Source organism: Salvelinus namaycush, chromosome 11, assembly GCF_016432855.1.
Source record: "Salvelinus namaycush isolate Seneca chromosome 11, SaNama_1.0, whole genome shotgun sequence".
Classification (NCBI taxonomy): Eukaryota; Metazoa; Chordata; class Actinopteri; order Salmoniformes; family Salmonidae; genus Salvelinus; species Salvelinus namaycush.
In genome coordinates, this window is record NC_052317.1 from 12,151,373 (window position 1) to 12,175,108 (window position 23,736).

Consider the following 23,736-nt stretch of genomic DNA (forward strand, 5'->3'; position numbering starts at 1 on the left):
AAATGTCCCTCTTCGTGGTCCGTACTAATAGCAGGACGTGTTGGTTTACACAGCGGTTTACACAGCGGTTACAGTGTAGAACATTGAGATAGATAGAGGACTCATCATGGCTATAACTATTTTAAAACTGGAGATTGCCGTTGAGGGCTTTCACCATTTTAAAGTAGCCAACGGGGTGGGGATTTCTATGGGTTGGGAGCAATTAGCCAATAAAGAAGAAAATTAACTACTTTAAAATTGAGATAGCCCATGTTGTCACATACGCTAAACTGGCAGAGATACAAACATGAGTGCTCTATTTATCTCTATGGTGGAAAGTCGACGCCAAACAAGGAAATGTGACCACGTATTCTTTGTTGTGACGATTTTGAGAATTCGTAACATTAGCGAAATGGCAGAGTTACAGTTGGATTTAGACAGTAATTTACAGTATGGCCCTTTTGGCAGCGATTTAGCGGATATTTGCATTGACCATGATGGTGAATGGGGTAGGTGCGATGCTTATTTAATCTTTGTTATTACATATATAGCTGTGTTGTAAACGCTAGCTACATGCGACCAATGATGTGTATAAACCCTATACATCATTGCGTGCAACTTCATTGACTGTCAGGAAATGAGATACCACCTAACAGTATCATTAAACCGTGTACGCATTCCACTGCTTGACTTGGAATGAAATAGGTGCCGGTACTGTTTACATTCAGGTGCAGGAGCTCCACAATACTTTTGAGACAATATTCTATAAGAGGAACGGGCTCAAACAGTAGAACATTTGAAGGGCCGGTATTCGGCTTCGGTGAGCTCATGCCCAATTCAATCACTGCTGTGTTCAATATATAACATACGTTTTGATGCTCATACTCAGCAGTACAAACCCAACGTTTTGACTGAGATGGCCATAAGCAACTCCCCTCCCCCCCATCTTGCTGCATCTTTGAATGTAATGAAGCTACTTTGGAAACTTTGAATAATCTTTTGCAACCTTGAAACATATATAATTAGCGACGTTGTAATATTTACACGGATCTCTTCCCCCTGCAACGTTGTTACAGACATCAACTTGTTTGAAGAACTTGAGAACCTAAGTGATGCAGAGGAACTCCTTCAAGAATTCGAGTTCACGCCACACGAGGAAACGGCACTGAAAGAGGTAGTGCAACACATTCCCCCTCTATGTAATGCTATGTGTTATTATCTTACTGTGTGACAGTTAACAAGACTGCACCTTTCTCAGGTGAATGACATGAATCTGTTACACTGGAGATCCTTCACCAGTGGGGATACTGACGCTTGCTGCACAGGTAAAAAAAATCACCAGCGTTGCGTCACTTTCCGTCAACCTATAACAGCCATGACTCAAGATCGAATTGTTGGCCCCATGCCAAGGCAAAGTAAGTGAAGACGACTGTCAGAAACCCTCCCAGAACCCTGTGACTTCCTGGTAATAGATTAGAAATCACATACAGTACACACACACACACACACACACACACACACACACACACACACACACACACACACACACACACACAGGCCCTCTACGTATCCTGGTCACCCCCATGTCAGTAGACATTAGGTGGATGTCTTTGGCGTGGGAAAGTTGCACCTGTGAGGCCCCCCGTACTGTGTTGGGTAGAATGGCTATTCATTCACACGGGATGTTAAAGAGGAAGAGACACTGTAATGTGATGCCTCTGCTGACAGATAGTTGGATTGAGTTCCTATTGTTTTGTTGGCAGGTGTTGGAGTTCCTGGGTCCTCCCTATCACCTGGATCAGCACTCAGTGATACCTCCTCACTGTCACCACTGTCTCTGAAAGTAAGTCTACACTTCACATAACACGATGTGTTAAGTAGAAGGCTAACCACTCACTAGTCTCACTCACTTCTCTCTTGTGCATGCACGTCCCTACCAGCAGGAGGATGCCGTGTCTATGCAGCCTTTGCCGACAATGCTCACTCCTGGAAAGAAAATGCACAAGCGGGTCAGCCAATCTCCCAGAGGTAAGACGTCTCTTCAGGTCAGCTAAAACACTCATGATAAATCATTGATATGTAACAATATGGTGGATATATGGTGTCGTGTATGTCAAAATGTTGGACACTTTTTTTTTATCTTCAGAAAATAATTTAACCTGTCTGTTTATATGTATATTATAGCTTATCCCACTCGCTACTGTAAATCGCTCTGAATAAGAGAGTCTGCAAAATGACGTAAATGTAAAATGTAAATGTATTTATCACACTGTTTTTATTTATCTCTTATTCTATTGTTTTCTTCCTGCCAGCCAAGCCTACCAAGCGACCTGCCCACCCACCCCAGAGGGTGACAATCCAGCCCAAACCGCCCCCCTCTGTCCCTCTAACACAGCCTGTGGCCCCATTTCTCAAAACCAGGACCATTGTCATCCAGCCCGTTGGCCTACAGACTGTGTTCTCAGTGGTCAAGGTACCACCACCTGTGACCGTCCATGCTACTGCCCCCTCTACTGGTGAGAGAATGTTCATTCTGTTGTAGGCTTGTGTTGTCTTCATACAATCAAATGTCTTTACCAGTGATTTGAATAATGTGCACAGTTTGTTGTCATTAATGTCCATCTATATTGGTGTGTCTTATTCACTGAAGTAATTCAGGTTATTTGGCTTGCTCAAAGTCCAATAGTCCTTTGATTTGTTCCCGTGTAGCTCAGTTGGTAGAGCATGGCGTTTGCAATGCCAGGGATGTGGGTTCAATTCCCATGGGGGACCAGTATGATAAAAGTATGAAGATGTATGCACTACAGTAAGTCGATCTGTGTAAGAGCTTCTGCTAAATTACTAAAATTAAAAAATCTAGTGACCCATTTCCCTATCTGAAGTGGATACGTGCATGTTATCTATATACCTGATTGTGGCATTTGAAAGAAAAGTTAAAGCCGACTCATCATCCAAAATGAAAGTGGAACAGTTCTATGCCTTTGTATCTTCTATGACTGCACATGTGGCTCTTGACCACAAGGTGTCCTCAGTCTGTTGTCTCTTGTTCAAAGAAGGCTACTGCCTCCTCCTCAATTACAGAAACACAGTGTCCGGTTTATGACCGGTGTATACCCTGCAGGAACCTCAAGGACAGAGTTTGAAAACCACTGTGTGGAAATATTAATCTTTAAGAACATATATTTCATGAACGTCAGCACAAAGCACACTCATATCAACTGTAACTGCCATAACCCTAATTTATATGCCAATGATCAAACGGGTACGTCCATCATATAGGCCTTGATGTCATCAGTACAACTACTCACCTCCTCCAATGGTTCCTATTCACAGTAGTCATCCATGTTCTCTCTGAGACAGTAATGTCATGGCCCATTAGTAGCCCGACTAAAAGACCTTAACCTCAGTAGGAACTTAGGGCTACTTGTGTTATTACAGAGTAACTAGCATGGGAGCGTTCTCCTCTGCAGTTCCCTATTACACTCCATTAGACTTCACTAGAGCCAGGGCGTTGAAGGCGACTGTGGCAGGGCTTGATAATGGGTCCTCGGAGGACTGAAGGGGTCTGAGGGAGGGACAGGCTCTCAGCACTAAACGAGAGTCTGACTCGACATGGAGTGGGATGGATCCGGGGTGTTGATTCGTTTTTTGGGGGGGGGGTCAATAACCCGTACAGGTGACCAGACATCCTTAGTGATCGTGGGTGAGGGTGAGAAAAAAACTACAGTCTGGTTAGGAAGAAGAAAAAAAAGAATACTATCTGAATCCAGGCCTGATCGTATGAGATGAGCTTTGTAAAGAGCGATTGTACATGTTCCCCAGCTGAAAAATGCTGTTTACTATGACAGTAATCCATCAATTATTACAGTGATGTACTCTTAAGTGGAAAAGGCCCCAGTGGGACATGGGATGGTCTCAGATCTGCATGCGCTTTAACTCGTCTTACTCTGTCATGCCATAGCCTGAAGTTAATCCAGGTCTGGGACAAGGCTAAAACAGACGGATTGAACTCTTTCTTAACTCTGCATCTGGTCTTTGTCATCAGCAGGTCACACAATGCATCTCAAGCCGAAACAGTTGATTGGACCCCAGATCACTTCCCCAGCCCCTGCCCTCCTCGCTGTCACCAACCAGGTGGTCACCATGCCAACCGTCTCCCATGTTACCATGGGGACCACTGCCCTCTCTGGCCATGCCCATCCCATGACGGTGACCTATCACAGCACAGCAGTGGACACTGAGGTACGTTTGACATTGAAATGGATCTGACCTCCGTGTGTCTCCTTTCTATTAAATTGAATTACTTCAGTCTAATTAATTGCAGTGAAATTAAGTATCCAAAATGGAAGCCAAGGGCTGGATGGACATCCTCTTGCAATTTTCCAAAGGAAACGGTTTGATTCCAGACCTTTGAGTCTCACTATGCGTTAGAACTGTTAGCCATCTCCAAAGCTTACGTGACTATGTGATGGCCAGAATGTAGTGCCAGGGATTTTCTTTGAAAAGCTAGCATTTTGCTGTGTCATGGCTTGTCGCCTTGCTAGAAGACAAGGATGGCTTTTGTGTGTTTGTGTGTGTGGAGGGGGGGTTTGCTTACATTGACGGACCAACCGTCAGGTCAGGGAGAACAGGACATAGTCTTCCTCCTCCTCCCATTCTGGGGGCTCATGTAAGGCTGGTAATCAATTGTGTTTGACCTTTAACCCCCTGGGAACCTGAGCAGGGCACAGTGTCTGAATGGGTCTTTTGAAAGGACTAGCTGTCTGTGGTTGTGCCCAGAGAGTAAGGACAAGGAGGCCCACAGGAAGATGGGTGATTTATCTCCCTGTTTCAAACCAAAGAGGAGATAAAACAATCGTTGACATCACCGGTAAAACATGACAGTTGCTTCTGGCTTCGCCTTGTACCTAATATCATCCCTTAGCCCTGATATATTCAAAATGTAGCTCAACCTATCACAGCCTCTCATTCTCTGAAGTTGTCTAAGAGTTTAGCTAGGGTCATGATTGAGGAAGTAGGAAATAATAATAATAATATATATATATATATATATTTTTTTACAGTTTTACGTCTCTGTTGAGCTACTATATAAATATTTAATTTTCATAATTTCCAGTCATGTTCGACAAGTTGTAAATAATCTGACTGAGCCAACAACTCGATAGCAATTACTAGGGCTACTAATGGGTGAAATATTTTTGCCAAGCTTTACCACTGTAAAACCCCCATTTTGTAGCATAACACAGACATAATAATTAGAAATTGTATTGGAGAAACTCCTGCCTCCTAAACAATAAGATATTTTAAAATTCGTCTATATTTAGCTTATCCACTTTCTTCAATTTTAGAAAAGTCAAATAATATAATTTTCACTACCACAGTGCTATACATGGTCCTAAACTGTGGTTAACCGTTATACGTTATTATTTCTTTAGGACAAGGATAAATAAACCAGTCACCCCAGCTGTCCTTATGTCACCTTGTTGGAATGGGTGAGTAGCCTAATGTGAGGGGCTTTCCTATGTCACATGAACGACCAGGCACCAGCACTCCATCCCCAGTACTACTAACATTTACTCAGCGATGACGCAACACTGTGCCAACACGCCAAATCTAAATATATCTTCACTTGAGGGAACTTTTTAAGAACAAGCTGAAATATTCCAGTTGTTATGAGACAGGTATAAGTTTTAGATATATGTTCTACGTTACAAGAAAACATTGTTTGAGATGTTTCTAATCTCTCCTCACCACATCATGTTATTGACCTATTTTAGGCTGCAAAATGTTGATGTTATAAATATTTAACTTACCAACCACATAAGGACAGACCCCATCACTCTACTCATGTTCCATCCGTGAAACAACATGTTCCATCCGTGAGACAACATGTTCCATCCGTGAGACAACATGTTCCATCCGTGAGACAACATGTTCCATCCGTGAGACAACATGTTCCATCCGAGAGACAACATGTTCCATCCGAGAGACAACATGTTCCATCCGAGAGACAACATGTTCCATCCGAGAGACAACATGTTCCATCCGAGAGACAACATGTTCCATCCGAGAGACAACATGTTACATTCGTGAGACAACATGTTCCATCCGAGAGACAACATGTTCCATCCGAGAGACAACATGTTCCATCCGAGAGACAACATGTTCCATCCGAGAGACAACATGTTCCATCCGAGAGACAACATGTTACATTCGTGAGACAACATGTTCCATCCGTGAGACAACATGTTCCATCCGTGAGACAACATGTTCCATCCGTGAGACAACATGTTCCATCCGTGAGACAACATGTTCCATCCGTGAGACAACATGTTACATCCATGAGACAAACTCCTCCAGGTAAGTGTTACCACAGTAAAAATCCAGGTGCTCCATTTCTGTCTGACCACTCTCAGGCCCTGTGGGTTTTAAAGCGGCCTTGCCCTCCTAACTACCAGCCTCATCCCTCCTCCACCTGTCTGGGACCACCAAGCCCCCCAGGCAGTAGACACCCATATCTCTTGATGACTCCCACCTCCCTCCTGATGTCTGGATGGACACTGGGCAGACCCGGGCTTGTTGAGTGAGCACATATGTTGACTGGAGTAAGATATGACTTTAGTCTAGACGTGTCACGACTGTGTGCATTTCATTTGAGTGAATAAATCATGGAATAAATCAGAACACAATGCTGGAAGCTACTCTCCAAAAAGTTAAGCACAAGAAAGAGGATTTAGACACCCACCATCTCAGATTGTTCTGAAATCGTTTCTGTAGTTATTTTGTTGAAATATAATTTGATCTCAGAAATTAGGCAAATTGATTTCACACAAATTGGCAATTAAAATGTATAGGTTTCAGATAATAGTCAATGAATGTAGTACCCAAATACGATTTGGACCAAACTTCTTCCTACCAATGAGTAAGACATGAGAAATCAAAAGCCACCCATGGACCCCCACACCACATGCCAATCCCACCCCAACAACCAGTATTCAGTATTAGTTCTCTATGTTTGACAAGTAGTATGAAGCTGTGGTTTGGAGAATTGCTTCTCCATACTATGTAATGTATTCCCTGTGAATCTGGTAATGTTTTTTGGAACCGTGGCATCCAGTGGGTAAAACCTGGAACTTGTACACTACTTTATGGTAAATAATGCGAGCAACTTCAATTACAAATTTCTCTGAATAGGGGGAAAAAATAATAATACATTACATAGTATAAAGAAGCAATACCCCAAGCTGCAGCTTCATATTATCAAACATAGAGAACTGGATACTGTATACTGGTTGTTGGGGTTGGATTGGCATGGGGTTGTGGGAGTTCCGTGGGTATCTTTTGAATTTTGGGGAGGGGGGGATTCCTCATGTCTTACTCATTGTTAGGAAGACGTTTGGTCCAAATCGGATGTTGGGTACTATATTTATTGAATATCTGAATCCTATATATTAAAATGGCCCATTTTTTTTGGGTGCAATCAATTAACTTAATTTCTCCGAGATCAAATGACATTTTAACAAAATAACGTTTCAGGAATGCCAATCTTATCTGTTTCTAACAACAGAAACGATTTCGGAGCAATCAGAGATGGTGGGTGTCATGGCTTGCTGAAATTACATGGAGCGACTCAATACAGTAATCTATGTAGGACCCTGTAGTTTTACCACTGCCAATTTAGCCTCTCACTGACATAATCCATGTTCCTTGTTGTTTTAATGCACTGTAGTAGCATCACTGGCTTGGCTGCACTGTTTTTGACGAATTACATTTCATATCAATTTATGGCCGTGCTTCTACAAAGCAGGGGGAGGCTATGTAGAGACGATGCTAGATAATCATAGTGTAATTTAGGAGGCCAACTTCCTGCCAAAATGTCTTTTAGATGCTCCTGGGAACTGGAATCGACAGCCAAGGAATAGGATGAATGGTTTTCAAAAGCAGTTAAAAAGAAAAATCTTGATTCAGAAAAATGAACAGACTAGTACAGTAGGGATGCTAGATACATAGATAGATCATTTGTATGGCTCATGGTGGAGAAGGCTCACTATCTTTGAAGAAATACTGTTCATGTACTGTAAGTCTGTGTACAGTACAGTAGCGTATGGCTTAATCCAATCAAACCCACATTGTAGTATTTGCTGTACGCAGTAGCTCTTTTCCTGTGATAAAATAAAATCACTGGATGGTTTTGGGTACTGTTAAAACCAATTTTTTTACTAGTACCAAGTAGACATTCCTCACAGGTAGATGCCTAAGATTAACACGTGCTTGTGCATGCTTGTGGATGCATGCACACTCATGTCTGGGAGTAGTTTGTTAACAAAGGCACTGCATAAAAATGGCTAGAGCAATTTAAAGCAATACCGTAAAACAATAACAACATGGTCCTCCGAGCTTGATGTAATCTCACCACACAAAAACGGCTGATTTCCCCATTCCCCCCCACTGTCCAGAGTTTTACATCAACAACAACAAACATCCCATCCTCCAATCAACAACCACGCTGTAATCTACATCTCTTGAGAGCACCAACTCATTGTTTCACATAATTCTCATTTTCAGCCTCTTATTCAGATTATGTTCCCGACTCCCAGTTTACCCCACAGTCACTGAAGTGCTAGATTGCTGACTGTCTACCATTGTGGTGGAGGGGGAGTTTGTACTGTTGGCAGGGTATCATTTTCCCCTTGCAGGACACGTACCCCACCCCCCAACCCCACTATTGGGTAACCAGACATGCACTTTTCGATATTCCCAAGACGTCACCGATGGCAGGGTTCCCCCCTCAACGGAGACCAAATAAAAAAGTGTGGTCTGAATTTGCATAGCCCTGAAATCTGTGCTGTTAGAAATGCTATGAAGCATGGCCTCAGAAATGGGCTGCAGCAGACAAAGCAGTTGAAATGCTATAGCAGGGTTCTCCTGTGGTCTGTGGCTCAGTGGTAGAAAGACTCCGAGAGGGCATTGGAGGACAACAGAATGTATGCCAGTTACTAGACTCTGAGTGTCTGGCTCTGAGTTTACGTAAACAATGGCTGTCTGCCGTCTAAAAATAAAATGGAACTGTTAGGCCTAACCTGTGCGCTTTATCCTGTTTCATTGAATCATATTTAGTTTTTTTCCTAGAACATTGCAAGAGCATTCCTCTATGGGTCATTATTTAACACTGAGAATGTCCTGTCCCCTTCTCTCTCTCCCTGGATGGTCGTCCTTAAATAATCCCACCATTAATTATGTCAGCGTCCTAACAATGTCCGTCCAGCTCCCAGCCCACTCAGACATGGAAAAAGGCTGTGTGTGTGTGTCTGTGTGTGTGCGAGCGTGCGTGAAGTTAGGATGTATGAGGTCCGTTCTGGGGAAACATGCTGGAGTCATTATCAGCTTGTAATTGATGATTCCGGGTCACTTTTTCCACCTTTCGCAGCAGCTGCACCTGTTGGGTTTTATTGAGTGAGTATGTGACTGAGTGTGATGTGCTGTGTTAGACAAACAAATAGCCTGCTCCGTCTGAGCAGTCAAGATGGCGTCCAAAAGGGTTTACTGCCGGATATGGCTTATGTCTGGTGTAACTGGCGTCACCAGATTTGGTTTTTGTAAACACACAGCCAATGCCATCTGCATGCCAAGGCCAATGTACTCGTATCATATCATCTTTGAATTCTGCTGTGTTGCGGACATCCATTTTGAATTGTTCATGTTTGTTCTGAATAGGTGGAGTTAAGCATGGTGTTTGTGAGTTGGTGTGGGTTTGATTCTCACGTGGACCACATACTGTATGTACTGTTAAAGTCAGAAGTTAACATACAATTAGGTTGGAGTCATTAAAACTCGTTTTTCAACCACTCCACAAATTTCTTGTTAACAAACTATAATTTTTGGCAAGTCGGTTAGGACATCTACTTTGTGCATGACACAAGTAATTTTTCCAACAATTGTTTACAGACAGATTATTTCACTTATAATTTACTGTTTCACAATTCCAGTGGTTCAGAAGTTTACATACACTAAGTTGACTGTGCCTTTAAACAGCTTGGAAAATTCCAGAAATGATGTCATGGCTTTAGAAGCTTCTGATAGGCTAATTGACATCATTTGAGTCAATTGGAGGTGTACCTGTGGATGTATTTCAAGGCCTACCTTCAAACTCAGTGCCTCTTTGCTTGACATCATGGGAAAATCAAAAGAAATCAGCCAAGACCTCAGAAAAAGAATTGTAGTCCTCCACAAGTCTGGCTCATCCTTGGGAGCAATTTCCAAACGCCTGAAGGTACCACGTTCATCTGTACAAACAATGGTACGCAAGTATAAACACCATGGGACCACACAGCCGTCATACCGCTCAGGGAGGAGATGCGTTCTGTCTCCTAGAGATGAACGTACAATCACAGAACAACAGCAAGGGACCTTGTGAAGATGCTGGAGGAAACAGGTACAAAAAAGTATCTATATCCACAGTAAAATGAGTTCTATATCGACATAACCTGAAAGGCCGCTCAGCAAGGAAGAAGCCACTGCTCCAAAACTGCCATAAAAAAGCCAGACTACGGTTTGCAACTGCACATGGGGACAAAGATCGTACTTTTTGGAGAAATGTTCTCTGGTCTGATGAAACAAAAATAGAACTGTTTGGCCATAATGACTATCGTTATGTTTGGAGGAAAAAGGGGGAAGCTTGCATTCCGAAGAACACCATCCCAACCGTGAAGCACAGGGGTGGCAGCATCATGTTGTGGGGGTGCTTTGCTGCAGGAGGGACTGGTGCACTTCACAAAATAGATGGCATCATGAGGAAGGCCAATTATGTGGATGTAATTATGCAACATCTCAAGACATCAGTCAGGAAGTTAAAGCTTGGTCGCAAATGGGTCTTCCAAATGGACAATGACCCCAAGCATACTTCCAAAGTTGTGGCAAAATGGCTTAAGGACAACAAAGTCAAGGTATTGGAGTGGCCTTCACAAAGCCCTGACCTCAATCCCATAGAAAATGTGTTGGCAGAACTGAAAAAGCGTGTGCGAGCAAGGAGGCCTACAAACCTGACTCAGTTACACCAGCTCTGTCAGGAGGAATGGAAAATTCCGACTTATTGTCGGAAGCTTGTGGGAGGCTACCCGAAACATTTGACCCAAGTGAAACAATTTAAAGGCAATGCTACCAAATACTAATTGAGTGTTTGTAAACTTCTGACCCACTGGGAATGTGATGAAAGAAAATAAAAGCTGAAATAAATCATTCTCTCTACTATTATTCTGACATTTTACATTCTTAAAATAAAGTGGTGATCCTAACTTTTTACTTGGATTAAATATCAGGAATTGTGAAAAACTGAGTTTTTAAATGTATTTGGCTAAGGTGTATGTAAACTTCCGACTTCAACTGTATGCTGAATATGTGCGGTAACTTTGAACTGTAACCATGTCACATTTATTATATCAGTCCCTCCTTCTCCACCTGTCCAGGCGTGTGTGGTGCGGCGGCAGCAGAGGATGGTGAAGAACCGTGACTCGGCCACGCTGTCCAGGCTGAGGAGGAAAGAGGCCCAGCAGGCTCTGGAGGCCCGTCTCAGGGGGGCACTGTGTGAGAACCAGAGGCTCCTCCGGGAGAACGGATCCCTTAGGACCCAGCTGGACGGACTTCTCACTGAGGTGAGGGACGGCCCGGTTTGAACACCTTCAAATTGCACCTTTCCTTCTTAGCTTGAGAAAACCACAGATCTAAAACGTAAGATAAGTGGAGACAATGGGGTGGAAACCATGACTTGACCTTTTCACTCACTTACATAGCAGTGATTGTCTTAAGGGTTGCATTTTTGACGGTATTTGAACAGTGCCACAGGCTCAGACAGGCACGAAGAGCAGGGATGTGTTTAATTCCAGGAAGTTGCTTCGTCCCTTGTGCTCTTGATCAATCCCTTGATCACTTTTTGGATCTGATAGGACAAGATCAGATTTCAGAGGAATTCATAGGTGAAGCATTAAGCAATATGGCAGTAACCCCACCTTGGCCTATGGTAAGCGAGAGGGGATTTTTGCCACATTGTTAACACCTATCCAATCCTCTTGGACCTCCGCAAGTTCACAGGGGCAAGGCGCTAAGGGTTGATTCATTTGATTGAAGTAATCACTGATCTCGCATGATTTGATAGGTGGACGCTTGTGCCAATGCATAGCTTGCGTAGATCCAGCTAGGTGAAGTCAGTCGATTGGTCTCTTTCTCCACAGAACACTGTTCTGAAGGTGACGGCTCCAAAGAGACGGGCTGTGTGTCTTATGGTCGTCCTGGTCTTCTTCGTGCTCAACACAGGTCCCATAAGGTGAGCACTGGTGTGTGTGTGTGTGTGTGTGTGTGTGTGTGTGTGTGTGTGTGTGTGTGTGTGTGTGTGTGTCACGACAACCCTCCACAAGCCCTCATGCAGTGTCACGACAACCCTCCACAAGCCCTCATGCAGCGTCACTGTAGTATATGTCACAACCAATGTGTTTGAGTCTCTCCTCCAGTTTCCAGACTTAACATCAACCACATTCACATATGATCATTCATGCAAATGAATGATCTATCAATAGGGTGGCTTTTATGTCAGCCAGTCAGTCAGTCAGCTCTTTGCTATGTCCAGAGTTGGATAATTTGCCAACATGCCTTATAAATTAGGCGTTTCCCCCCAATGTCTCGGAAAAAAGGCCACATCCCCCAAAAAATTCCCTCACGAAGGAAGGCTTCGGAAAGTTGGATGAGAGTAGGGAGAGGAGAGGGGCTCTGAGTTTTCCATATGCTCAAGCTTCCCAGAACTAGGAATGTGGGAGCGTTGCTTCCCTTCCACGCCGGCCGGCAGGTTCGGAGAAACAGCCTGGAGATGCTTATTCATTTTTAGACTCTAAATGTATTCTACCATTCCGTTCTGAATGAACATGTCCCTTTTAAATCCTCTCACAAGTATTTGTTCAGTAAACCCCGGTCAGGAGCTGAGCGAACTTTCGCTAATGTTTCCGGCTCATGGTGAGACTAGTTTTAATAAAAACAACACCAGTGTTTCCAGTCATGGCTCAAGTCAATATCAAATGTTTTTTTTCAATGAATAAGTTCCTGCTGCTGAGTTGAGTCTTTTTTTCACTCCCACGTTTGGTTTTCATTTGCAGGAATTCGAGGGGTGTACGTTTTTATTTTTTGTAACTGTTTTCATTTGATACTGCTGCACAACTTGACGTGTGTCTTTGTGTTGAACACTGCTCTCAGATCTGTCGTGTCTGGTATTGTTTTGGCTCGAGTAGGAGACCACACGCTTTATCCTCTTTTCTCTCACTCTCTCGCTGTGGGTGCGCGCACGCATGGCCGTGTGTCTTTTTGTGTGTGTGTGTGTGTGTGTGTGTGTTTGTTGGTGTGGTTTAGCCAAGAGTGCCTTCCCTCCTACGCCACGTGAAGCTTTGTGTGGTTTTCGGTCTGTAGTCTGGCCACTATAACCAATGCTCTGCTTCCTGATCTGTTGTTCAGACCACTCTTCCTCTTGTCTTCATCGCCCGTCTTGGTTGTTTCATGCCTGTGTAGGCATTTTGACCATTTTGATAAAAATGAGCCTTTATGGATTCATAACAAATGAAACACTAAGTTACCATCAACATGTCAAATTGGAAACAAGTTTTGATCCTTGTAATGGCTTAAACCACTGTGTGTGTGTGTGTGTGTGTGTGTGTGTGTGTGTGTGTGTGTGTGTGTGTGTGTGTGTGTGTGTGTGTGTGTGTGTGTGTGTGTGTGACTGATTCACTGCAGAACATTTCTGTCCTTAAAGGGAAATACTCTAATAATGTTCAGATCAACGTGTGTGTGTTAGTCCATGTTGTTCTTGCTGTGTTTGGCCTGGCTTGTGTAACTGAAAGCCCTGCCCTGTCCCTCTGGTCTCAGTGTGTGGGAGTCAGAGACCAGCAACTCCAGCCTGTCCACTGGGAAGCCACAAAGCAGCCGACATCTGCTCAGCTTCTCCCCCGACCAACAACAGAGGAGAGGGGAGGAAACACCAGACCCCCAGTCCCCACTGGAGCCCCTGGATGCCCAGTACCCACAATCCCACCAATCCCAGGACAGGTAATTAACACAACATGAACAGGAGGGTTTCCCGACTCAATATACTTATAATACTGTTAAGCCACATATACAGTGTGTGCACATACACACACACTACCCTTGTAACTGAACGCATTTTACGTCCGTTTTTATTATTAATTTTTTTCCTTTGAATTGCTTCTAAATGCGGTCTGCTGCCATGGCAAACTGATTCATTATCGGTTTGTATTGGACTTCTGTCACTGTCATTTCCTGCCCGCAATGATTTAGAAACCTCATCTTTAACAATTTGTTCCACACAGTCTTACACCAGGTGGTTCCTTCTCATATAAGGATAAGTAGCACCAGAGAAGCCTTAGCACAGCACTCTAGCCCTGTAGGAATCGTGAAGCCCTGTTATGTATCAACGAGAACCAATGGTTCCTGCTAAGTCTCTCACTGACTTGTGATTGTACCTCAGTGTTCTGGCAGAGCCTGTCTCGAGACACTCGTTTACCAGAGCCTGAAGAATGACTTAAGTAAGTAGATGGGATGCTCTTACTGTACGGGAATGTAAATTACTGTAATCATATGTCTGGGGTACACCCTAAGCTCGTTAATTCATTGGAAACGGACCCAGTCTTCTCTTGCCTCAGTATGTTCCACATCAGAAGTACTTTGCTGTTTTTATGGACTAATGGAAAATCAACTAGAGGTGTGAGGTTGCATAAGTGTTTTCGGTGTTCAGGTACTCTTTACAATTGTCAATTATCTCACAATTCACATAATCTTGGTTCCCAGAATAACCAAATCCTGCATGCACGCTGACAGGAACTCGACTATTTTACACCATCGGCCAGATCACGCACAGGCTTAGATTGATAGGCTTTAAAGCTGGATTTGTTAATTGGTGAAACTTCCACGTCCATTTGGGATATTACAACAACAAAGTAGTAAAGGCAAACAATAAACTCTTTAAAAAAATCTAAGAATTGTACCTCGGACATCATTGCACATGCGATAGAACAGCAGAATATGTACTGCAATTCTTGTAAGCACGCTGCTTGACACGTCACTCGGTTTTCTCAACAGAACCAAAACAACAAAGGCACGTCCATTTGTGGGGCTGTTTATCCTAATGCAGATTCCATCTTTAAAGCAAGGGCGAAATGGTGGTGTAGATCTTGGGGGAGATGAACAGTAGACGTGTGGTCTGGGGGTCCCGTCCCCCCCCAGAATTTGTAAAAAAAATTGTAAATGCATTTCCTGCAATTCTACACAGTTTGACATGACTTATTATGCCTCTCTTGAGGGGTATTTTGAAAGCGGTATGTGGAAGCATAAGTGGAAAGATAAGTCCTCACCATCATTAATGACGGTATTTCAATGCAAATATTAAGAAGACACAAAAGATAAAGACTGAGTACTATTGTAATGATGCACGTTAATATTTACATATATTTACAATGTATGATCAACTTAGTAGATTATATCCTATCACGTTTTGTAGTTTTCATAGTTTACAGGTGGAAGGCGTACACTTGGGGGGCTGAGCTAAAATATACCTTCCAGTATATTTAACGTCCTGATATTCAGTCTAACAAACAGCTGTCGTTTAAGATATATTTCAATGAATATTAAATAAATATGGTCACTGACACTGGGACACCTCAGGATTCAGTGTGGTCTAAGTTGAACTAAGGACTGGCTGATTGCCTGTTGAAAAGACTTGGAGAAAGAGAGAGTCAGGGGAGAGTCTACATTGAAACTGTAAATTAGTCCAGGAGTAATATTTCACTTACTGTTACCGAAGCTTGAGGGTTGACGTAATTGGTTCCAGGCTGGGCTCTAAAGTTGGCTTACATACACACCTGACTGCAAGGCCAGTGCTGGCTTGGATGAGGTTGTGACACACTGAAATCGGGCAATTCTAGGATATATTTTTTCTAGTTAGCAAAACCAGAGAGGTAAGTAAAGGCAGATTGAGGGGCATTGTGTAGTGAAAAGGGTCTGCGTACAAAACAATTGGCAAGTCCTGGAATATTCCAGACATGAATAGTCTTTCTACCATGTGGCATTAAGAGCCCTCTTCCTGTTACCTTGTTCCTGCTATTTTCTGGGGAACACCTACCTCCAGGGGGCCCCACATCCCAAAAATAAACAAACAAAACATTTTTGATTTGCATTTAAAAACATTTTGCACTGTTCTATATCTCGGGGGGGGAGGCGGGCATGTTGTCGTCGCCCCCCCCATCCCCTTGGCAATTTCACCTATGCTTTGAAGCCACATCTTTATCTTGGAAAAATGCTCACGAACCAGGAATAAGATGAGTAAAAAAAGAGTAATGCTGAATTGAAGAGAAGTAGGTACACTCAAGTGTTTTACCAGGCTTCTGGAGTAGAATCGGAGGCATCCAAGAGCACTTAATTCTGTCCAAAGAAACAGAACTGTAGAGGATTTGATCGGTTGTTTCTGTTTGACTAAGCATCTATTTCCAGCCCTGCTTTTTTTGGGGGGGGTGATTGAGAGTGCTCATTTTATCTTGGTGATAATATTTACATCCTGTTATACAGGACTCACGAAAGTTTACCTTATTTAGACACATCATTCTGTGGTGAAAAATCTGCGGGTTGAATTGGAGTGTTACAAGCAGAGCACAATAAAATAGTATTACTAGGGGTGTCTTTTTAGTGGCCAGTTTAATTTTACAGTCACCACTGGTCGTCCCCATGTGTCCAGCTGCCTGCTACAAAGTACTACATCACCTACTGCAAATAGCCTGCTTTGAGCAGATGATAGTACAGTGCTAGGCTAACTCAAACTGTGTGATTTGATATGAGAAGTCGTAGAACATATAGCCTCGTCATCATAGGAGGCTACATAGCATGATCAGATCTGGGACTAGGCTATAGAACATACACACAATACGGCATTTTGTTTGGGCTAATGGACTGTTTTGATGCCCGCATTCTCTACCCTATTGTGTCCTGATCTGGAGCCCAGGGCTCATTCATCTGGTCAACAGGTTTTGAAGTTGGAGTTCCACACAGATGTCGGGAACAGACCATTTATCAAACCGTTCCCAGGAGACATCCAGTCCAACGTGTGTGTGTGCTTGCGTGAAGATGAGGCCACTGGCTCTGCAGGTTATTGTTGCAGGCCACTACGTAGGACTCAATGTAACCCCCTTCTTTAACTTATGACCTAATTCATCAACTAAGGGGAAATGTTTGGCTTTCAAGTCATCTGAGGTGTTGTTTGTTCCAGATGTGAATCAGCTGCTCGTTTAGAATTGATGAACACTTGGGACGTCCAGAATAAGTGACTGATTATTGCGGTTAATATTCCAGTCCTTAGGCCACAAGGAAAACCCACAGCATACACCAGCGTATCAGCAGCTGGATCACAATGAGATCACAGAGGGAAGGTGAATGTGTTGTCGATGAGGTGTTGATTAATCTCTCTCTCTCTCCCCTTACCTATCTACCTCTCTCGCCTTTACCTACCTACCTCCCTCTCTCGCCTTACCTACCTACCTCCCTCTCTTTCCCCCTCACCTCCCTCCCTCTCTTCTCTCCCCTCACCTCCCTCTCTCGCCTTACCTACCTCCCTCTCTTTCCCCCTCACCTCCCTCTCTCTCTCCTCTCTTCTCTCCCCTCACCTCCCTCTCTCCCCTCACCTCCCTCCCTCTCTCTCTCCCCTCTCTGTGCTATAGGTGGGAGGATTATACTCCAGAGATGGCTCTAGCTGTGGTCAAGAAGGAGCCTCTCCTGTTTGGGTCACCCTCCTCGCCCCCCTGCCAACCCCACTCTCCTGTCTCCAGGTCCAAGTCCCTCCGGTCAGTACTAACCAAGTCCATCTGATTAGTACCCTACTAACAGCCGAGAATTTGGTTCTACTTAGCCTCAGTCTTCCAGCCTTCTTGTCTCGACCACCAGTATGGAAGCAAGATTAGAACATCTGGCTAGGTAAGACTAGGGTACCTCGATTTCAGAATACAATTCCATATTGAACTCACTGTATTTACCTACCTGAATTGAGTATGAATGAGTCCTCTCAGTACTCTCTGTAGAGCTAGCCTTTGTCTTTCCCACTGCTAACTAGACTATAATGTGTGAGCCTGGTTGGCAGCTCATAAAACCAAACTGTTCACCAGTCATTTTGACGCCGTCACAGTGGAATGAAAAGGTGGCTGGAACTGTGAAACTCACTCAGTCTTCAAGCCGTCATCATTTGAGAGGGATGAGGCTCATATGAAAGCCAGCAGCTGCCTTCAACAGTTCTTACATAGAAGCCATACTTTATTAACTTCAACCTGAATATTCCTTCTTCCCCTATAATCCAGTCTGACTCAGAACTTGCGAGGCTGGGTTCATCGACACGAAGAGGAGAGAACCAAGTCCACACGCTCTACCACTGATCAGTCCAGACATACAACAACAGATCAGCACACAACCAAAACTGTCCTGGTAGGTTAGACGACTCTTCTATGACCTGCTTGTCTACAAAACAGCGAAAAAGCTATACTAACTAGGTCATTGGATTTCCCTGGTCAGGTCCCATGGCCCAAATAATGAGACGTTTTAAAGTGTGATCAAACGTCCGTAATGGTCATTGCATATTTTTCGGACAGGTTATTAAGCAGTACCTCAGAGGATATTTAAACTGTCAGTACGTAGGCCGATGTCTACTTCAATAGAGGTTTCAGGTTTCAGGCCCGTGTCAAGACGGCTCTCCATGATGACCCATTTAATAGAGCTGCCACAGGAACATAAACAGTTTAGTGACAATATGTGTATTGTTCTTGCAATGAGGTCACAGCTGCCGACATCTGACTCAATTTGGTTAATAGCTAAATATTTATGTTTTTGTTGTTACAGGTAATAACGAAATTGAACTTACAGTTTTAAAGCCTTTTTCTTATGTTAGATGCTGATATTAGTTGATGGCATTTGACTTGGTTTTGCTATAAGACTTGTTGCCATAACCCCCCCCTCCCTTCCCATTTCCCACTTGTCAATCTTGAATGACAATTCTTCATGTTTTACCAGTTAAATGTCCAAAAAGCGTCTGCATACCAACCATTTGATCTCAGTTTCCTGGGGATGTGCATTTAGATATTCTACAGTTATGCAGTGTTGTTTCAAGTAGCCTACGGTGTTTCAAATGACGTAGTGAGCGACTTGTAGAGCAGATGGTGTTAGCAAACTGTAGCATAGCCTACCTGTGCCTCGTTTCAATCAAAGCACATATTTTGTTTGGTTGAGTTTTGGCCACATGAGAGACACACAATCATTCTAAAATCTCATAAGAAACGAGGTTGCGTTTTGTCTTACAGTAACGTTATACTACTCTATTGTATTCGGGTTCTGTTCTGTAGAATACTATCGCAATGTGAACTTGCAGACATTGACTCAGCTTTGATCTAACTTTATCCAAACGACCACCGTTCGCTAGCCAGTTCTCTCCGAGCAGAGACCACTGCCAGGAAGTGGAGAATCCAGCACATGTGCAGAAGTTACAGGACCTTAAGCTGTCAGGAATAAGGGTCCGGGTAAGTCGGTTCCACAGCCTCTGCGTGTTTTGTTATGTGTCATTTATGACAGCCTAAATAGAGATGTTTGAAGACTGCTATAGACCGTATTTTTGTTTTGTTTTAGAGTGACTTCCATTTGAACCCAGTGAGTCAAGTATGCTGCTTCAGAATGTGAGGAGCTAAATCTTTACATTCGTTTTACAGGCTCCTTTTGCTGCTTTACAGCATTATACAGACTGAGCTGCCGGAGAGGGCCGAGATCTCTAAAGGAGCTAGATAGCTCCACAAATGTAGTCCTAAAAGTTGGTCCCACTTAGAAGCTAAATAATGTGAATTTGAGTGCTTGGCTGTTTGAACCCTTTATACTAGTGGGAATCGGCCTATATGGATAGGGTTAAATAGAAATGTTTCTTACAGAGTACATATGAAACGCATATGCATAACCACGGTAGCAATTGAAAGGGAGCAGTTTGGAGATTTTATTAGACCAAAACACGACAGTTCACCTGACACAAGATTGAATACAAACATTAAACTGTTGATTTGTATCTGCATTTTACATTTACTGTACTTTTCGCACGCATTTGTCGATAACAACATCTGAAAATACATTTAGCAACATAAGAATATTCCTGTAAGAATGTGTTGTAAGGTGCAGCATAAGCTTGTTCTATTGCCAACACGACTGGCTGAATTATAAAATGAGATATTACGGTGTTAGGCTTTCACACAATTCAGGGAAACGGATCATTATTATGGTGCCCATAGAAAGGAGTCACGAGTGCATGCAGGTGCGTGTGCCGCTGCAAATGTTCTTCAAAGTAGACAAAAATAGGTTCGTTCGGGTTCAAATCACCAAGGGTATGACGCCATGTCATCTTGTAACTGTACATCAAACATAGTGATCATCAATGTTGACACTGTATATGTCAGGAGTTTTATGATATGGAAAAGCGCACATTTTGACTAACGGGTGCTTGGCTTGCATGCATGACATCCGAGCACTATTTATTATAATCCTCAACGTCTCATTTTTCAAAAATACATAAGAGTCCTCTTAATTTACAGCATTTCCCTCGTTCCGACAACAACAAATGCGCGGGAGGGATGGGAGCAACTTCTTGTCGCGCGATGTGCTTAAGTTCAGAACGCCTGTCAGTCAAAACCCATCGCTGAGCCTGAGCTCTGACGTCATGTGTGGCGTGTTACTGTACCGCCGCTGTTTTCCCATTGAACCGTTTACGGGTACAAGTGTAAAGGGTTAACATTGGTTGAGAGAGTTCACATAAAGCTTTTAACCCTGTCTTCATGAAGTGTGAGCTACACAAAACTGTCCTTTGTTACTGTATGTACCACTTACTGTAGAGAAAAACATACTAGTGAAGACACCCAAAGAAATGGTGCCACTAACATTAGTTGACATGGGACGCAAATGATAACCAGGTCAAACCCAAACGCAGACGGCTGATTCACATTTAGCTTGCTTTAGTTACAATAGTCTATTCACTCAGAAATCGACAGCTTGGAATTTTGATTTTGAGAAGACTCCACATTTTTCTAGCTTCCTGTGTAAGATATATTTAAGGGGGTTGCCTAATTGGAAGGAGGGGTTTTGTGCTGTTTATGACACCCTCTGGGTCTTCCAGGAAGTTTAGTGAATTCTCTGTGATGATCGTCGTGGTAGGTAGGAGCGAGAGGATATAAAGCTCTGAATGTTTTATAATGTTAGAGTTGTACAGCGTTTCGTGCTCAAGGCTAAGACCTCTCACAAACAGATGGAAACTGGGAGCAGACCATTCCAAACTATTTACAGGCACTTCTACCACCATCTCTCCCACGCACGTAACCCCCAGGGCTAGACCCTGGACATTTCTTCTCACTGGTTGTGTCTCACATGATACACTACTCACAATGAAGTGCACTACTTTTGACTAGAGCCCTGTTGCATTGGGTTATATACAGTTTATAGGCTATAGGACATACACAGTGTGAGTGATCAACTCTTCCCAAGGTACTCTTTCATACGACTCAGAGAAACAGATTTCATACGGCACTTCTTTGGATGTGTTTAAACTATAAACTCTTCCAGACTTTCCTGTCCTTTGGGAAAACCCCTATGCATGTTCCTCTACCTGCAGCAGAAGGAGCTGAAGAGAGGCTAACAATAGAGAACTGTGATTCCTCCGACCTGGAGATTTGATCCTAGTTTTGCAGAATATTGGCACCTCTTTAGCGCTTTGACGTCCTTGATGCCCTTTTTTCCCCTGTGTTCCCACTTTGAACCTACAGTATAATTTGATGAGAAGCAGTCTGTTCGATAGAAGTCCTTTGAAGAAGCTAGGAGGGCTGACTATCTCATTCCAGTAAAGTGCAGGGCAGAGGTTGAACCCCCAGACTGTAAGTTTATTACAGTGCAGCTGAAAAAAAAACACTGTGCTCCACGAAACGCACTGTAAAGCACAGACTTGGAGAGCCCTCTACGCATTGGAGGAAACACATCCATCTGTAACTCTCTCTCCATCCTCACCAACCTGCCGTGTGGAAAGAAGGGGAAAAAGTGGACATAATGTTTGTTGTCATCATATTTCCTGTGATATCACTTGGAATATTAGACTTGAGTGTCTTACCAGGTCAGGCCAGATTTTGTTCGCGGAGTGTCTTTAAAACCTCTTCGCTCCACTCTTCCATTCCCACGGCAATGAGGCTAGCACACATAGTTTGAGGAGGAGGAGGGATATTTCAGGTGAAAAGGGGAATGAAATCTACGATACAGACTGGACATCATACAGTCAGGCTGAATACCAAACTCAAGCTGTTCATGAGTAATGCCACTCTCAGATTCTGCAGTCAAATCCAATTTTATTTGTCACATGCGCCGAACAGGTGTAGACCTTACCGTGAAATGCTTACTTACAAGCCCTTAACCAACAATACAGTTTTAAGAAAATACATTTAAGAAAAGATTTACTAAATAAACTAAAAGTAATAAAATAAGTAACAATAAAATAACAACAGCGAGGCTATATACAGGGGAACCGGTACCGAGTCAATGTACAGGTTAGTCGAGGTAATTTGTACATGTAGGTAGGGGTAAAGTGACTATGCATAGCTGATTTTATTTTGTACCGGAGTGACGTTTTTGGTTTTGTGTGGTGTGCGTGTCGAAATATGATACAATTACTATGAGGTTAAAGTGCAGACTGTCAACATTATTTTGAGGGTTTTTTCATCCATATCGTAGTCAAAGTAGTCAAAAGTTTAGTATGTGGTCCCATATTCCTAGCACGCAATGATTACATCAAGCTTGTGACTACAAAGTTGTTGGACACATTTCTTGTTTGTTTTGGTTGTGTTTCAGATTATTTTATGCTCAATATAAATGAATGAAAATGTATTTTGTCATTTTGGAGGGACTTTTATTGTAAATAAGACTAGAATATGTTTCTAAACACTTCTACATTAATGTGGATGCTACCATGATTACGGACAGTCCTGAATGAATCGGGAATAATGATGAATGAGAAAGTTACAGACGCACAAATATCATACCCCCAAGACATGCAAACCTCTCACCATTACAACAACAGGGGAAGTTAGCCTTTTTAGAGGGTATGATATTTGTGCGTCTGTAACTTTCTCACTCATAATTATTCACGATTCATTCAGGACTGTCCGTAATCATGGTAGCATCCACATTAATGGAGACTTTTTTAGAAACATATTCTGTTCTTTAAACTTTGGGATACTTTAATACACATAAGCTTTTGTGAAATAGCACAGTTACAAGTGGAAATAAAATTGGATGGACAACAGAAATAGAGGAAGGACTAAGAACAAACAAGAGAGAACTATTATAAAGTAGTCTGTGTCTGTAAAATAGGTATAAGATGTATAAATTGAAGGTAAAAGCAGAAGTGTTTATTAGTTTACTCCAATTGGGGGAGCGGTGGTAGGGTTGCGGGGAATAATAATAAAGGTATATTCTTTAAAAAAGTATGTATGTCTATATAGGTATGTGTATGTATATATGTATATATGTATGCATGCGTGTATGGATATATAAAAATAAAAAAAATAAAAAAAAAAAAAAATACACAAGTGATTTTGTCCCAGTACTTTTGGTCCCCTAAAATAAAGTGCTGTAATTTCTGAATGGTTCACCTGATATGGATGAAATTACCCTCAA

General features: G+C 42.8%; 1 protein-coding gene across 5 annotated transcripts in view; it reads left to right on the forward strand.

Annotated features, from left to right (window-relative positions):
• Window positions 1–320: 320 nt before the first annotated feature.
• The window catches only part of LOC120055830 (cyclic AMP-dependent transcription factor ATF-6 alpha-like), a 45,231-nt gene continuing 21,815 nt past the window's right edge, over window positions 321–23,736 (forward strand). For 3 of the 5 annotated variants that reach the window (XM_039003820.1, XM_039003822.1, XM_039003824.1), the window contains exons 1-12: window positions 322–488; window positions 1,056–1,153; window positions 1,238–1,304; window positions 1,743–1,822; window positions 1,920–2,007; window positions 2,292–2,495; window positions 4,025–4,221; window positions 11,442–11,627; window positions 12,204–12,295; window positions 13,876–14,055; window positions 17,730–17,852; window positions 18,360–18,483. In XM_039003820.1, the coding sequence (XP_038859748.1) occupies window positions 392–488; window positions 1,056–1,153; window positions 1,238–1,304; window positions 1,743–1,822; window positions 1,920–2,007; window positions 2,292–2,495; window positions 4,025–4,221; window positions 11,442–11,627; window positions 12,204–12,295; window positions 13,876–14,055; window positions 17,730–17,852; window positions 18,360–18,483 (1,536 nt within the window). In that variant the 5' untranslated portion in view covers window positions 322–391. Of the gene's footprint in view, window positions 489–1,055; window positions 1,154–1,237; window positions 1,305–1,742; window positions 1,823–1,919; window positions 2,008–2,291; window positions 2,496–4,024; window positions 4,222–11,441; window positions 11,628–12,203; window positions 12,296–13,875; window positions 14,056–17,729; window positions 17,853–18,359; window positions 18,484–23,736 lie in introns of all 5 variants that reach the window. The other 2 variants (XM_039003825.1, XM_039003821.1) reach the window with 2 other exon arrangements.